The sequence below is a fragment of the Cornus florida genome, unplaced genomic scaffold, assembly GCF_030987335.1.
Source record: "Cornus florida cultivar Cherokee Brave unplaced genomic scaffold, ASM3098733v1 CherokeeBrave_3.0.0_Hap2_Chr01, whole genome shotgun sequence".
In the NCBI taxonomy this organism is placed as follows: Eukaryota; Viridiplantae; Streptophyta; class Magnoliopsida; order Cornales; family Cornaceae; genus Cornus; species Cornus florida.
Window position 1 is genome coordinate 2907875 of NW_026775571.1, and position 18402 is coordinate 2926276.

General features: G+C 37.8%; 1 protein-coding gene across 1 annotated transcript in view; it reads left to right on the top strand.

Annotated features, from left to right (window-relative positions):
- Positions 1-18103, top strand: part of LOC132276236 (CBL-interacting serine/threonine-protein kinase 1-like) — a 31911-nt gene extending 13808 nt beyond the window's left edge. Inside the window, exons 3-12 of the mRNA XM_059777614.1 lie at positions 15928-15999; positions 16103-16210; positions 16312-16392; positions 16475-16654; positions 16774-16986; positions 17085-17189; positions 17328-17444; positions 17680-17742; positions 17882-17956; positions 18029-18103. Of these exons, the coding sequence (XP_059633597.1) occupies positions 15928-15999; positions 16103-16210; positions 16312-16392; positions 16475-16654; positions 16774-16986; positions 17085-17189; positions 17328-17444; positions 17680-17742; positions 17882-17956; positions 18029-18103 (1089 nt within the window). The remainder of the gene's footprint in view (positions 1-15927; positions 16000-16102; positions 16211-16311; positions 16393-16474; positions 16655-16773; positions 16987-17084; positions 17190-17327; positions 17445-17679; positions 17743-17881; positions 17957-18028) is intronic.
- Positions 18104-18402: the final 299 nt, after the last annotated feature.

The window sequence follows — 18402 nt, forward strand, 5'->3', positions numbered from 1 at the left end:
AGACAATCACAAAATTAGGATAATGTGGACCACAAATGTAAGCAAGATATCAATTTTTCAAAAAATTTACTCATAAATGGCATCCACAAGGCATATAAGGAATATTGGATTCTCAAGTCAAGCAATTTTTAAATTCTAAGCAATATAGTCCTTAAAAGATTAAAATCATAGCTAATCATGGACCAATCATAAAAAATCCCTCAAATACACAAGTCATGCTCAAAATGTTGAATTAAAAACAAACACTGCAAAGAACACACATTACCCCCAAACTTAAATGGCACAGTGTCCTCAATGTGCAAAAGGAAAGAGTATACTAGTATGGCTTTAGCAAAGAATGGCCGGGACATAAGTATCTGAAGTGGGTGGTACAATCCCCCCAAACTTGGGATTAACTGTAGTCCTGAAAAGATGGCACTAGGATAAACCTCATTAGATAACAAAAGGGATAATAATGGTACACAGTAGGCATGCTAGTACAAGTGGGATAGTAAATGAAGTAAAGAGAGAGAGGTAAGGTTAGTCTTGAAAAAGTATGGGCTGCATTCTCTCACTAAAGTCATTGGATGCACCTGATAATGGAGTCAATCACAAATAAATAAATCAATATAATAGTCTGACATCCAAAATATCATGCATATAATATAGAAAATAAAAATAGTATATGGTACATCACATAATCGGGGCCAACATACTGGCCGCAAAAATATAACAACAGTATCAAAATGTCAAAGTAGCAAGCAAAAATCATAGATATATAAATGATAAAGAGAAAGAGATGTCATGCAGAAGAGGTCGGTCTGGCAGGGCATGAACTGCGGATGTCTCTGGAAATGCTCTGCAGCACAGTCAAGACATCAACACAAAGAATACTTATGTCAGTGCTGAGAGAGGCCACATTTACTCGGAGGGAGACTACTGCATCGTCCAAGGTTTGGATACGCTCCCTTAAGCTGGGTGTCTAGGCTGGAACGACAAGAATGACTGGATCAGGAGACTGATGAACATCCTGGACTCTACTCTTGTGAATGTAATAGTGACTGTACTGGAGAATGATGTGGTGACTCTTCTGGAGGCTGCTACTCTAAATCTGTCTCCATGTGGGCATCTGCAGTCGCTGGTGAATCTGCTGGATCATCTGCTACTGCTGCTGCCTCTGCTAGCTTTGGTGCCTCTTCCATCTCTGCCAACTCTGCCACCTCAGCTGCCAAGGTGGCCTCGTCCTCTAGACTCTTGATAAGAGCATTGTAACTCTTATTCCAGTCCTTTTTGCCATAATGGCAAGCCCCTGTCTCAGGACGCTCGTCCGAGTGAAAAGGATAGTGCTGGTCCCGGAGAATCTATGTGATCAAGTGAGCGAAGGGGAAGAACTTGCCCCTATTGGGCTTGGTCTTGCTGATATAAGTTGTGTAGAGCTTTATCATGACACTCCAATAGAGTGTAAGAACAGAGAACTAATGCCCGGTGTAGAAGGCATAAAGGGCTGTTAGATAATCGGAGCGCCTCTGAAATACATTTCAGAATAATACAGAATCGAAGAACCATAGGTCATCCGGCAAGTGAGTCCTGGTGGCAAATGTCTCACTGGCACTAGCAGGGCCAGTCAAAGTTACGGCCATGTCTACGTCAGATGGCATCCAGAGAATAGGGTAATCAACACCGGGAGGGCAGACATGTGAAAATTAAGAAGTTGTGGCCAGTGTCTCAACTATAATGCGGATAGAATGGCCATCAATGGTGGTCCGCAACTTGGCCAGGTTACTTGGGGCCGGCCGGAGGTTTTGGTAGAACAACTGGACGAGCCGCGGGTAAATTGGATTGGACACCGAGGCCAGGATAGGTGAAATATGGCGCCGGTCAATCTCATCATAGGCCGCCTTGGTCAGAATCGACCTGGAGAAGAATATATCATCGAAAACAGACTCATGTGCCACTGAAAGGCGCGAATATCTCCTGGTGGGTCTATCTCGGACCATGCCGGCCTGTGCTGGTGGTGGTGAAGGAGATGGCATATGCTCAGCCTCCTCAGTGGATGAAGAAGATAAGGAAGTGGATGTAGAAGAGGAGGAGCGCTCAAACTAAGCTGCAACTGGCTTCTCTACACGCTGCCTTACTCTGCACTTATATTGCTGTCGGGTAGTAGTCTTGACTCGGGCTTTGGTTTGCAAAAGAAAGAAACACTTGCAATTGTAGTCAGTAATAGGAACAGTAAATGAGATACAGAATTGAAAGCACATAGATAGAAACATGTTTATCAAGTTATGATAGACAACTCAGAATAAATCACATGAATCTATTCAAGTGATAACGCAGCCAACTATAGGCATTGAATGTTCAAATAAGTGAAACATGCTAAACATTATAAGTATGGAATGCATCTAAGGTGGAAAACATAGGCATTGGGCAAAAATGAACTAGCATGAACACGAATGAGGGTGCAGGGGCATCAATATGCAAAGTAGTGAAGGTCGATCGATTATAAAAAAAGATGAGATCGATCCATATTGGATCGATCAAGATATAATTGAGATCAATCTTACTTTGATCGATCAGAGAATTAGTGTGATCGATCGAACTTGTGGAAAAAACATGAACAGTCACAGATCTGTGACGTGAACTTCACAGGGGCATTCGAATATGTTCGTGGGCCCCTCTACACCTCAACAAGTCAAGATTGGTCACTTAAATTGGCACGTGACCCCCGAAATCAAATTCAGAAACAAAAATTATACATATATATATATATATATGTATATATATATATATATAGTTACATACTTCAAAGTTTCAAAAATAACAAGAAATCAAATATGGAAGCTCTAAATCTAAGCATGGCAACATGGGAAACATGTGGATTAAGCCGAAAATGGAAAAGAGAAAAGAAGCTTACCAAAACGAGAGGAGAGAAGTGGGCTGAGAGAGAAAGGATGAGATCGGGAGCGAGAGAGAGTTTTGAAGCTTGAAGGTGATCGCCGGAGGTTCGCCGGAGATGGGGAAGAAGATAGAACAGCGCCGGGAGAAAAAACGAGCTGTAGATCGATGTAAATATTGATCTAAGTGACCCTTGGGTCATTTAAAAAAAAAAGGCTTCCGACATTCCAGATCTATCACACAGTTGGGAAGATCGATCAAACACAGATCGATCATGAAGGAACAAAGATCGATTGAGCTCATAAAATGACAAAATATTTTTGAAACTTTTTGAATTTTTTTGGAAATTGAAAATATTTTAAGATTTTTTTTTTAATTTTTATTTTTTATATTTGAAATTTAAAATTGGGAAAGTCAAAGTCAAACAAGAGTGTAAAGATCGATCAAAGATTGATCGATAGAAATTCGATAAATCAAACAGGTAATAGCCTGCATGGATCTTCAAACGATACACAGAGAGGCATTTTTCAAAAAATTTTCTAAGTATGGAACACAGATCGATCATAAAGAAAGCTAGATCGATCTAGGAATACTTAGATCGATCATCAAGAGAGTTCGCACGATACACAAAGTGATGAAATATGCAGAGGTTTTCGTATAATGGGACAGAGAGATGGGAGTATGCAGGGATGAGTGTTCGATGGATCTTACTTTTCTCAGATTGATCGAACATGCATTGAATGCCTAATTTGGAAATGAAATTGCAAGCATTCCTTATCAAAGTCTCAAATAATGTGTATGATCCCAAAAGATACTTAGACGACGCAAGAAAAGAAAGGTAAAATAGAAATAGGGGAGGAATAAGGTTGTCAAATCCTATGAAATGCACTAGTCTTTAACGTCTCTAGCAAGATGTTGGACTCTTTAGCCCGGATCAAAAATCTTGTTATGCATCGCCTCCTTGACGGGGTGAATGACATTTTGAGTTCCACCCAACAAATTGTTCCCTAGGGAACTTGTTGGATTTAATTCAAAAGAGATTGCTGGTCCTTTGTCAATACAACTCTTGTGCTTCCATGCCCTTTCAACTTTTGTTTTTAAAACTTTCTTTCTTGAAATCATTTTGGAAGACAAACCTTTGAGATTTTCAACCTCAAGCAAAGACTCAAATTTTTCAATTTCATTGTCAAAACACTTTTCTACAACACACACTTCTTCATACTTGTCTATTGAATTCGGGTTTGGATTGAATATATTCAACTTCACCTTCATATGGCCAAATAAAATTTTCATTATCCCCGTCCTATAGTTTATGTTGGCATTAGCGGTTGCCAAGAAGGGACGGCCAAGGATAACTAGGATTTGGCTCTTGGGATTTGTGACCGATTCCGTATCAATGACAACAAAATCAACTAGGAAAAAGAACTTATTAATTTTGATCAAGACATCCTCAATAATACCCCGGGGCTTTTTGATAGATCGATCGGCAAGTTGTAAAACTACCGACGTAGGTTTTAAATCTCCTAAGCCCAATTGAACATACACCAAATATGGAATAAGGTTAACACTTGCTCCTAAATCTAGAAGAGCCTGGTTAATGACATAGTCACCAATGATGCAAGAAGTAGTAGCTGAGCCGGGGTCCTTAAATTTTGAGAGAGTGTTGTGTTGCAAAATGGAGCTTTCTTGCTCAGTCAAGACAACTTTCTTTGGTGCTTGGCTCTTGCTCTTCCTCTTTTGGGTGCAAAGATCTTTTAAGAATTTGGCATATGCCGAAATTTGTCTAATTGCATCTAAGAGGGGGAGATTTTTCGTCACTTGCCTAAACATTTCAATTATTTCATTAGCCTTGGTCTTTTGTTTTTCAAGAGAATTGGATCCTTTTAAGGCATCCGGAAATAGAGCCTTTGGCTTAAAAGCCTTTTCAAAGTCTTCTTTCAAAACATTTTCAACATAAGGTTTTTTCAAATCATTTTTCACTACTTTCTCAACAGAATGATCATGCACATGCAATGAAGGAGGAATAAAATGTGAAACGGGACGGGTGTCAACTTTTGGTTGCACCGGTTCACTCTCTTCATGTTAAATACGAACTTGATTATCCATAATTTTTCCATTTCTCAAGGTTGTCACCACATTAACATGTTCAATTGTGTCACCTTCCAATGAGGGGTTAGTCTCCACAACAAATTGTTGCTTTGGTGGGGTATTTAAAGGCATCTTCCCCTTTTCTCTAGCATTCAAAGTACTTGCTATTTGCCCAAATTGGGTTTCTAGCTTAGCAATAGATTGAGAATGGGAATGAAGCAATTGAGTGTTTGCCTCTAAAGTGCCCAAAGCGGTCAACACTTTTTCCTCAAAAGCGGGACTCCTAGAATTTCCTTGAGAGTAAGATGATTTATTAGGAAAATGAGAATTTGAAAATTGGTTTCCATGTGACGATTGAAAAGATGATCTATAACCTTGGAAACTTGGCCTTGTATTGGAGGTGGAACATACTTGCCTTGAAAACCACGTTGGGGAGGGTTCGAGCCTTCCCATTGGCTTTTCCAAGAGAAGTTCAGATGGTTCCTCCATCTGGCATTATAATGTGTGCCATAGGGATTATTCCCTTGGTTAACAAATGCAGCATTTACTTGTTCATGGTTCTTACTTTGCACATGTCCATGTGGACAATTAGAAGTAGAATGTAAAACACTAGAGCAAGTCATGTAGGATTCATTTGATGGATGATGAACATGATTAGGGGAGGAACACACTTGATTCATCGAATTTTGGTTAATAAAAAATTGATCAAACCTTTGAGATAAAGACTTGACTTCGGCGGCTATGTCATTGGAATTATCAACTTGATACAAGCAGACATTCTTCCTTCCACCTAGAATTCTACTATTTTTTGATGACAAAAATCGATGCATGGAATTTTCACTCATACTTTCATATAATTGCCAAACATCATCTTCATGCTTATCAAGATAAGAACCTCCCATGGATGCATCTACCATTCCTTTATGGTGGTTATCCAACAAACTTTCAAAAACATATTAGACTAATTGCCACTTAGGAATGTCATAATGTGGACATTTCTTAAGCAAATCATTAAATCTTTCCCATGCCTTATGAAACAATTCCCCATCCCCTTGAGAAAATTCACGAGTGGAAGTTCTCATAACATTGGTCTTTGATACTGTATAGTACTTTTTCAAGAACTCTTGTTGCATTTCTGCCCAAGAGGTTATTGAAAAAGGCCTTAAATTGTTGAACCAATATTTTGCTTTATCTTTAGGGGTAAAAAGAAAGAGTTTGAGTCTCAAAACCTCTTCTGGCATGTCCGTGTATTTCACGGTGGAACACACTTCAAAAAACTCATCAAGATGCTTATATGGTTCTTCACTTGGAAGTCCATGATAATTAGGAAACATTTGAATAGTTTATGATTTAATTTCATAATGGTGAGCTCTAATGGGGGTAATTGAATGCACGTCGTTGCATTATATTCATTTGGAACATAATGATCACGCAAAGCAATGGGGGGGTTCACAATCGGTGGTGCTAAATGAGCACCATGATTAACTTGAACTACGGGAGGTGGAGCAAAAATTGGTTGAGGCATTCCCAATAGAACTTGGCCTTGTTGTTGTGGTGGAATGAATGGTTCTGGCATGCCTAATGGGACTTGAATGTTGTCATGATGCACATTAGGGTGGAGGATGCCTTGTTAGTCTATATGACCAAGGTCCTCCACACGGTCCTCATTCATGTCTTCCATTGGTGAAATGGAATGACTAGAATTACCCATTCGTTTAGAATTATGAACAATGGATTCAAGATTCAAATTAAGTGGGACAAGAGTATGATTTAACTACCTACGACTATGCATGCACTAACAAACACAAACAAGTAACAAGCAAGTAACGATCACTTCTCCTCCGTAACAAATCAATAATCAACAATCCTCCACATACGATGATCCCATACTCCTATGCTTTCAACAAGATGCAAGTAAAATGAAAATTGCCTCCACGTGGGCTCACGATGTAACTAGAGATTGAGTTAGGAAAGGCTTACAAAGGGTCCTTAAACAACTTCAAATTATTTTTCAATTTTTGCTTTGCAATTTTTTTTAATTTTTTTAATTTTTATTTTTGAGCTTTTTATGCTCTTGCTTAGCTTCACTTGGCTTTCTCCTTTGCTTTGACTCCTTTTGCTTCACTTCTTTTGGCTCAATGCACCTAGCCAATCAAGAACAAACACAATAAGTAACCAAAATAAAAATAAAGTAAAGACATGATCAAAAGAGTACTAATTCCTAATTGTTTCCAAAGTACGGCGTTGCCTAATCCCCGGCAATGGTGCCAAAACTTTGTGTCGCCTTAAACTAAAGCATGCAAAAATGTAGTGTGGCTAAGTTTAAATTTATGAAATGCCACTACCACTTCTAACTAAAAATATAGTTAGGGTGAGTAGGGATCGTTCCAAGGGATTGGAAGCGTATTTTTGCTTAGAAACAAGGTCGGATTAGTAGGTCGAGCGATCAAAAGGTGGTTTGATTGGTTAATTAAACTACAATTTTAACTAAGTGAAAGCAATGTAAAACAACTAAATTAAGTAAAGTGTAGAGAATAAAAGAGAGGTCTTGAGACCTAGAGTTCACCACCAAGCATCACCTTCCTAGACATTCAATGTATATTAGATAAAGGGGAAACATATGTTGTAAATGAAATAGTGTGCAATTGATTGAAATAATAGCATGGATGACTACATAAGCATGCATTGTGTAACCAATCTAGTGAATAGCACAACATATCAAGTTAAGCCATTATTCCTTCCTTTAAGCCCTCAATCAATACACACCCACAATTTAGAGAAATATACTACTTGCATTTATAAATATGGAACATCAAACAACAAGCATGGATTGTCCTCTCATCTAAGAAAGTAAGGTAACTACACTACAACTATGCTAGGGACATGAAAATTAAACTAAATAAACTAATGAAGAGGCACAATCTATCAAGAAATGAGCATGAACCATCAAACAAATCACATGAGTATTCTATTAAAACACCATGCCTTGACCATCACTAGATTCATAGCATCAACACACATAGACATGCATCAATATCACAAAACCTAGAGATAAACACATGAACATCTATTTTAGTATACATAGACATATGAATAGAATGAAATGATCAATTGGAAGAATTAAACTACACAAATTATGGTAAAAACAAGATTTTTATATATCAAAGGTCAAGACAAGGATTACAGCACTAATCTCTATTAATTACAAAACGTCAAAGTCTAGGAGGCATGCTGTGGGCTATCTTTAACCCCAAGAAGATGTTTAGCCACTCATTGATGTTGTCATCCAACCCTTAAGGGCTATCTCCATGGTTGAATTAATCTTCTTCTCCTTGATGGAAACCATAGATGAGTGGATGGACTCCCAAATTGTGTGTCTCTCCAATCTCTAGACTCCTCCAACTTCTCTTGTGTATTATTCCTTTTTCTCTAAGATTGTATGTGTAAAATGGCTCAAAATCCTTATATAGGTAGCTTAAGTGTCACACCCAATGGTCAGACCTCGTGCACTAGGCCCCTCTAAATGATTGCACCGCGAGCATACCTTTTAATTGGCTAGAACTTTATTTTTCTCGCACTTGAGGAGGTTCGATTGATCACAAGGATGGTTCAATTGATCGAACTATAGCGGTGCCTTTTTGAAAAAAGACAAATTTGAGATATTTTTGGAATATTTTGGGAAAAAGACAAAAATGGTAGGTGGGGATAAGATCAAAGAAGTCCGATCGATTGAAGAAATGTTGGATCGATCGAAGATGGGAATTTCCTGAGGATAAGAACAAGAGGCTCAATCCATCTTGAAATGGTTGGAACGATCACTGTGAGATCGATCGAAGCTTGGTATGATCGATCGAAAAATGTTGCTTTCCACCTCTTTGCTTCCACTTTCCTCCTTTCTGCCATTGAGCTAGAGATTGCATCTTTTATGCTCTAATTCAGCTGGATTAACTTATTTTGGAATAAGTGCCTGAAAAAGGGCAATAACATGAAATTAGTCTAAAACGGGAAAATAAGGTAGATAAAGGTCCTAGAATTCTTGAGCTTAAGGGGTTTAAATGTGCACTTTTCAGCACTCATCACACGACGTTCGAGAACCACTGAGGGTACTGCACTTCTCGGATGAAGCCTGCCTGAAGCAACTTGTCTACTTCTTTAGTAATGATTTGATTTCGCTCGGGAGTGAACTTTCTGTGTTTTTGCTTGACCGATTTGAACAAGGGATCCACCCTTAGACAATGGCACAAAATTTAAGGGCTGATCCCAAGCATGTCCAAATGGTCCTAAGCAAATGTATCTGAATTCCTCCGGATAACATCAATCGAAACTTTATTCTCTTCGGCTGTGGGGGAAGAACCCATGTAAGTGATTTTCTGAGGATCGCCGAGGATAACTTCGACGGCTTCGAGAGATTTTTTCGTGGGCTTTATAGCTTCAGCTTCCTCCTCTGCTTCCAAATATTTGGGCAAAGGACTCTGTAATTGCTATTTAGGAGTATCCCTGGAGATCTGATCTGGTTTGCCTCATTTAGAGTCAGTATGAAGCATTCTTTTGCAACAACTTAATCTCCTCAAAGATTAATGACTTCTTTCCCGTCTAGAGACAAGCAACTCATCACCTGATGAAGGGTAGATGGGACTCCATTTATTCTATGGATCCAACCTCTTCCCATAATGAGACTGTTAGAAGGGTGAATCTCTGTTAGAACAAAGTTTTCCTTTAATGTCCTCTTTGCTGCAGTGACAGATAAATCAATTACCCCAATGGGGTCCACCTTCGTCCCATCAAACCCCATCAAAGGACTGGTGGTGGGCCGGATTGATGATGATGGGATCTCCAACTGTTCAAAGACTATTTTGGTTATAATAATGGCACTGCTACCTGGGTCTACTAAGACCCTTTTAATCATGCAATTTGCCACAAGAAGACTGACAACAAGTAGATCTTCATAAGGAAGCTGAACTCTTGACAAGTTTCCATTACCGAACCTTATATTAATACTGCCTGAAGTAATAATATTTACTGAGGTTAACTTCTTTAGCTTGTAGGCCGCTCTCAGCCTGGAACGGTACACCTCTTCTGACTCATGGTCTTCTTCCGATCTCCCATATATCACATGAATGATTTTGACTTGATTTCCTTCTACTTTCTGAGGATTGACTTCCCTTGGCCTTGTCAGCTCTTTTGGTGCTATGTAATCCGTCAGATCTCCTCTGGTTACCATATTTATTACCTATTGCCTTAGGGATCTGCAATCGTTGGTAGTGTGCCCATAGTATCTGTGGTAGGCACAATGTTTGCTTTTATCCCTTTGTTCTAAGGGTTGCCTCATTGGCTGAGGGTCTGCAAATCGTGTTTTGTTCTATTAGAATAACTGAGCCAATGTTGTCCGAAGCGGTGTAAACTTCTCCTCGGTTTTTTGTCTCTTCTCAGGTACCTGGGCGACTGGTGCTGAGGCATACTGATTCCTCTAACTCTTTGGAGCTTTTTCCCAAGGCTTGTTTTCTACCGTGACAAGGGTTGCATGTTGTGCTCGGTTGGCTACATTATCCTCAAGCCGAATGTAAATTTGTGCCCTAACATTAAGAGTTTGCATATCTGGAGGGAAATTTTTGACCAGGGAGGTATGGAACTTGGTACCTTAGATCATACTGATCTTAATCGTCTCTATAGCAGTTTTAGGATGACAATTTGCTATCTCCGAGGCTTCCATGTTGAATCTGGACAGGAAATCCTGTAATGATTCTCCTCTCTTCTGTCTTATAGTGAAGAGACTAGTGATGGTTTTCTTTTGCTTTTTGTTTCCGCAATACTGTGCCAGGAACATGGTGCACAAAGTTTCGTAATTCGTAATTGACTTATGTGGCTTATTCCTGAACAATTCCAGCGCAGCACCTGTCAGACTGGTTAGGAAGACTTTGCACATGAATGCATCATTGTGATTGTCTAGAGCCATCTTCTATGAGTAGTGATTGAGATGACGGGAAGGATCTACTGTGCCATCGAACTGAGTGAAGGAAGGCATAGTGAATTTCTTTGGTCTGTCAGTATGGTATATATCATCGGTGAATGGAGTTTTTACCAGAGAGTTTTTATGTTCTCTGGCTATCTCGGCAGGCGTTTGAACCCTCTGGAGTTTCTTCTCATCAAAGACCTCTCGGAGTCCAGCGCCATCCGAAATGCCATTAGACCATACCGTTAGCTTATGGCGGATTCGGCTTGTTCGTCTTGCATGCGATGAGAATGAGTACCCGAAGTAACCACCTCGGTTCTTGTCCTCTGCTCTTGTTAAACCTCGTTTGGCTGAACCTCGTTAGGCCAAATCTTATTGGCTTGAGGTTCGTTAACAGGAGGAACCTTGCGGTTGGGGGGAGGTGCCGCCGTATCACCAGGTGGTGGCGGCAGTGCCAACTGAGCCATAGCTGCTTGGAGGGCAACTTTATCTGGGCTTGAACAGGGTTGGGCCTTTTGTAACCCATAAAGAGGAAATTAAATGGCTACGCGGATGACTTTAATTGGAGGGGGAATTTTCCCTCCATAGTGCTGGTATGTTATAACTTTGAACTACCCATGGCATGATGGGATGGACCATACATCTTCATACCTTTTAGAAGTTGGAACATATCTCCTAATTTTATCTATTAAATTAATGGGTAAATTACACAGATCTCTCCTATGGTGCCATAATTACAGGGATCTGTTCTGTGATTTGAAAATTTATTCGGGCTTTCTCTAAAAATAAAACTATCCTACACGGACCTCTAATTTCACTACCAAACTTATCTATTTTACTAAAATGCCCTCAACTTTCTTCCTATCCCTAACTTTTCTCTCTCTCAAGTAATGTTTCTCAACAGGGCTGTGAACCACGTAACTTTATATATAGTACATCCACATATACTCCTATATTCAATACATGTGCATGCGTAAATTATACGTCTATCTATTTATTTTCGTGCACTCATTATCGATAGCAAAATTTAATTTAGATTTATCATGTGCAAGTATATTCATACACATAGATCTTTAATTAAGATTATTCATTTTTACAAGAAAAGTATATTCTTATATGTATAAATGTTCCCAATTATCAACATCATTACACTACTTTATGCTTAAACTCCAGAAGAAGGATGGAAAAAGAAAGGTAAGAAATGTATTGATGAAGTTAAAAATCTAATGACAACATGTTTGAATTAAACATGTAAAACCAATTGGACAAGAGGAAGTTAATTTCACTTGCTCAATGTTACTACTGTGTTAATAAAAATCTTATTCCTACTTTTTGTACCTTGGTACTCTAATTTATTTTTTTTTAAAAATGTATTTTTATACTCCATTTCTTTTATGGGTAAGCGCATTAATTTGTTTAAAAAAAACTCGAGCAAAGTACTAGAGACCCTCTGCTCTGCTCACAGTCGCCGCTGGAGACACCTCTCACGCACGCATTGAAGGTCTTTGCCATCGATCGATGCTTGTGTTTCCCTCCATCTTCTCAGAGACCATGCTCGCTCTGACGATTCTCTTTGCCGTTCGACTACTGTTCATACACACACCTTACCAGCAGCAGCAAGCAAAGAAGCCGGTGATAAGTCAACGACCTTTCTCATTGTAATACGAACCGAAAATTACCGATCGGAGACAACACCTTGGAAATTACCGATCGGAGGCAACAACACCGATAACAACATCATCATTGACCCAATTTGAGTCTTGGTCACCGGCGTTTGCATAAGCTTTTTCCTTGGTTGTTGTTCGTGTATTCTACAAGTGGCATAGCTTCTTTGCCAGCAACATCCTTTGTAATGTAAAATAAAGGAAAAAAATAGGAAAAGAAAAGAAGAGAGAGGCACGACAACCTTAGGCAGTAATAAAGTAGAAAGAAAAGAAGGGAAAAAAAGGAGAGAGAGAGAGAGAGAGAGAGAGAGAGAGAGAGAGAAGGTAGCAACGGTTATATATATATAAAACATTATATGGGATAATTACATAGGTTAAGTCTAATTACAGGCACTACTCCTAATATTTTAATAATTACACCAACCTCCCTCATAGTTAGCTCTGGACTAATACTTTGTCCCTTTCGGTGACACTCAACGCCGGTCAATAATGATGTTAGCAATTTTTAGCATGAAATATCAAATTTGCCCTTACTATAATTACAAAGACATTTTCACCCTTTCCTTTAAATTGAAAATTACTCATATACCCTTAAAACAATTATATATACACATCTGACATCTCACTCTAAAACCAATTTAGAAGCATGGCTCTCTGTACATAACACTGGTTAATATATATATATATATATACATATACACATATACATATATAAACTAGTCCATCCAATATATATATATATTGGTCGATGTACATAGCTGCAAATCATCGCGCCACCGAAATCGATGGAGCATCTTGCCACGAAATCGATGAAGCTTCTCGCCACTGGAATCGATGGAGTATTTTGTCGCCAGAATTTATAGAAACCTCTCACCACCGACAGAGCAGCTCTCTTCCTCAACTCCGCTGTCCGCGGCTACACCCTAATCCAAAGCCCTAATAGATCGAGACCTATTTCTTCATCGATTTGAACTCTGCAATCAGCCCAATCAACAACAACATGGTCTTCTGCGAAAACATCATCCCTGCGACAACGACCGAGACGAACTGAACGAGTACAAGAAGAGCGATTACTTCACCGTCGTCAAATCGCCGTCGTTTCACAAGTTCGTAGCTCTCAGTTGATCAGCGACTCGAACCACTACACCGGTCGAGCTCGCTACAGTTTCTGAATTTAGATTCGCATTTCGCCGGTGAATATTACGGCGATCAGCAGAAACTGAAAGATATGGGTTTTGATTTTTTGAACAATCTGGAATGATATGTCGATATAGGTTTTGATATATGTAATAGGTTTTGAACTTTTGATTTTTGCCGACAGATGCTGCTGATGCAGAATTGGTGAAATCCGATGAGGAATTGGCTCGGATGTTGCAGGTTCTTGGAAGAATTTCATTGAATTTTGATTTTTTTTTTTTTGGATTTGATTTGGTAATGTGTTGTTTGAATTTTCTGTTTTTGTCAAACTATGAATTCATTGATTTTAGGCAGAAGAAGCCTAAAATCACACCACAACATCAAGCTAGCAGTTGCAGAGATAGAGGGGGGCAAGCCGAGAGTTGAGAGACAGCGATTGAAGCTTGCGAACAGCAAACCCTAACTAGAACAGCGGACGATGAAAACTGAAAGATATGGGTTTTGATTTTTTGAACAATCTGAAATGATATGTCGATATGGGTTTTGATATGTGTAATTGGTTTTGAACTTTTGATTCTTACCGACAGAGAGATTAACTGAAATATATGGGTTTTGAACTTCTGATTCTTGTAGATTTTGTAGTTTGCGGCAAGTTCAGAGTTGAGAACGAGAGAATAGAGATGGAGGCGATTGGGAAGGCTGAAATGATTTGCCCAAAAATTATATATATATATATGACCTTGATTAGTTGATTTAGAAAGAATAATTTAATGTGATATTAATAAAATATTAGGGACAATATGGTAATTTCAAAAAAAAAAAATTATTCTTTATGTGATATTAATAAAGTACTAGAGGGTGTTTTAGTCATTTTATATGGTTAATGGCCTGAATAAAATGCCGATTAGTTTGGAGGGAGGTCAGTGTAATTTTTGAAACGTAAGGGGTACCGCCTATAATTACACCTAATCTCAAGGGAGGTAAGTGTAATTATCCCACCATTACATATATAATGGTATAAAATGGTAAGGATAAGGGTATTATGGACATTTTACTTAATTTAGTACATGACGTCAGCACAATCCGTCATTGATTGTAACAGAAGGGAGTTTCGGGTAGGATAATTTCATTTTTAGGGGAGGTCCGAGTAAATTCCCAAACCACAGGGGAGGTCTTTGTAATTATGACAAACTACAGGGGAGATCCGTGTAATTTACCCTAAATTGATAGAGATATCAATTGTTAGATTACAAGTTTACCCCTTTACCTACCACATAGGTTTCTTGCATATTACAAATAACCATGTATTGTTACACCTGCCATATTATTATTTATAGGTTACTTGTTCATCACTCATCTATCCCAAACCTTCTCCTATATGTGGGACCTTTATGTAATGTACATTAATTCAATACAATATAATATTGTTCTCACTCTATATTTCTAACACCAATGTCACATTTGCTGAAAATGTTAACTTTACTGTAGTAGGATCCATCTATTTCAATGGAGTATTCTCTCTTGTCTTTTCTAATAGTCCAATTTGGATATTGATAAATGGAACCATTTTTCTTTTTTCAGCTCTTTTTAATATGGATAATGCTATTCAGGCCTAAAGGTTTCTATTTAGATCTCTTCTGTGGCCTAAAGGTTTCTATTCAGATCTCCTCTGTTGGATTATTAGGTGTCAAAATCATTATTCAATTTATTTTCTTATTTTGTAATATTTACAAAAAGTTGTAGCGTAATAATATATTCTTGCCTCTCAAAGTCAGAGAATAAGGGTTCAAGTGTCTATTAGAGGTAAAAGTGGGTGAGTGTGTTGCATTTCCTTAGGATTACAAAAATAATACTAAATATTTATTCACTCAAATTACTTGAGAATATGCTTTCTTGATGTTTTTTTCTAGTTAAACACATTAATTACCTTTATGGCTTATGTGAATAGGGGTGAGGGAAAACCATTTGGACCTGCAAAAATTATTTATATTAATTTGTGGTTTTAAAAAGAAGTTGTAGTGATATTTTTCTACACAGCCCCATTTACTCATGCAAAATACACTCCATTTTCTAAACAGCCAAAACCACTAGAGTTTTTTTTTGTTGCGTCAGTGCTGCAGCTTTATGCAAAAATGAAAATATGTATAAGTCGACTATTTTTAATATGTGTTGATACTGTTCTGATTATGCTTTCCTTTGTTAATGTTGAATAAGCAGGTTTTGGCAAGCAAAACCAAGATTTATATGGTCCTACAATATGTGAATGGCGGTGAATTGTTTGACAGAATTGTAAGGAGTTCTTCCAATTGTATAAACAAAATTCAAATGGAAAATCTTGTGCTTTAAGCTCAAATCTTGGGTATTACATTTTCATTCTGCTCATGGTTTATAGGCATCCAAAGGAAAGCTCTCCGAGGCTCGAGGTAGGAAGCTCTTCCAACAGTTAATTGATGGAGTTAGTTACTGCCACAACAAAGGCGTTTATCACAGGGATCTTAAGGTTTTCTTCTGGCCTGACCTTAAGAGTATATTATAATAATCCAAGAGTCAAACAACCAACTTGAATCTGATCTATAAGAGTAAATTTATTTTGTTATGTAGCTGGAGAACGTACTTGTTGATGCAACAGGAAACATAATGATATCTGATTTTGGCCTCAGTGCATTACCTCAGCATTTTAGGGTATGATTCCAATGAAACAAGCACTTCGTGATGGCGACTTATTCTTCTGATACTTATCTTTACCTTAAATTCTTAAAATTAGGATGATGGGTTATTGCATACCACGTGTGGAAGTCCAAACTATGTTGCTCCTGAGATTCTTAATAATAGGGGATATGATGGTGCCACCTCAGATACCTGGTCGTGTGGCGTCATCTTGCATGTAATTCTCACAGGATATCTGCCATTTGACGATAGAAATCTTGCAGTTCTCTATCAAAAGGTACATTAATAAAGCCTTTTTATTTATATGTTTTCTACAGTATATACAAGTATACAACACATTTTTATGACTTGGAATTTCATAAACTTTCAATCTCTAATCCTCTCAAAACATTTCAGATTTTCAAGGGGGATGTTCAGATACCAAAATGGCTAACCCCAGGAGCACAAAACTTAATAAGGAGAATTCTTGATCCCAACCCTGTTACAAGGATAACAATGGCAGAGATCAAAGCAGACGAATGGTTCAAGCAAGACTATATTCCTGCCAACCCTGATGATGACGAAGAAGATATATACGTAGATGATGAAGTTTTGTCGATACATGGGATGGTATGAACTTGGATAGCTTGGTTGTTTCTGTCCCTTGTTGGTTTTATTCATTCAATGATTTTGTGCCAAAGCTGATGCAATTTATTTCACTGTTGTAGACATCAGAAGCAGAAAAAAAATCTAAATCACCTACACTAATCAATGCCTTTCAGCTGATTGGAATGTCTTCATTCCTAGATCTGTCTGGTTTCTTTGAGAAAGAGGTAAAAACCTAAGTAAAAAAATAACTATATTTATAATATTATATCTTTAAGCATAATTTTTGTTGTTCAATAGTGAAGTTTACAAATTCTATAAGTAATTTAATTGTGAAGTTTGTGCATTTGTTTTTGTTATTTTAGGATATTTCGGAAAGGAAGATCAGATTTATATCCAACCATTCCCCAAAAGAATTGCTTGCGAGGATTGAGGATATTGTAACTGAGATGGGATTCCGAGTCCAGAGGAAAAATGGAAGGGTAAGTTCAATGAAATCTATAAGATTGCTCAGATTAAGGCATTTTTTTCCCCATACACGACACTGTTTAAGAAACTAATCCTCATCCCTCCACAAGCCAGTGTTTGATCACAAAATCTGCTATTGACAAACCCCCTTTTTGAAATAAATAAAATGAAAATGAATTGATTTACAAATTCTATTAATGAATAGATTTACAAGTTCTAAAAATATAACATTTATATACATCTTTTCAGCTTAAGGTGATGAAAGAGCGTAAAGGTCAGAAAAGCCTGGGGACTCTTTCAGTTGTAGTAGAAGTAAGCAATTTTTAAAATCAGGACAAGTTGTTATACAAGAACTAAATATATATAATATATACTCCAAATTGTATGCCAATTACCAATCATCTAAACCTTCTAATTTGTATTTCTAATTTGTTATGGATAATTGTGGCAGGTGTTTGAGATAAGCAAATCCTTGAACATAGTTGAATTAAGAAAATCATTTGGAGATTCTACAGTTTATAGACAGGTTTCTCTCTCTCTTTCTCTGGAGTCCCAAACCTATATTTCTAACATGTATACAAATATATTGTATTTGCAGTTATGTACAAAGCTAGCAAATGATCTGGGTGTCTCAACAAGTAGTCAAGAACAGCAGCTGACCATGGAAGCTTAAGTATCCAGAAACTGTTATGTTGGGTTTTAATCAAATTAATCCATGCAGAAATTAAGAATACTTTAATCAATTAAAGAGTAATTTAGACTCGTACCTGATTGATAATTAATGCACATATACCTTTCTGAGAGTTGTCATTCGATAGGGCTGCATAAGGGTTTAAAACCTTTATATATAACAACAACAGGGGGGGACGACTTCTCTACAAAATATACCCAAGTCTTCCTTCCTATCATGGAAACTTAAATATAAATGGTTAGAATTGAATCATACCAAATAAGTTGGAAAACCACAATCTA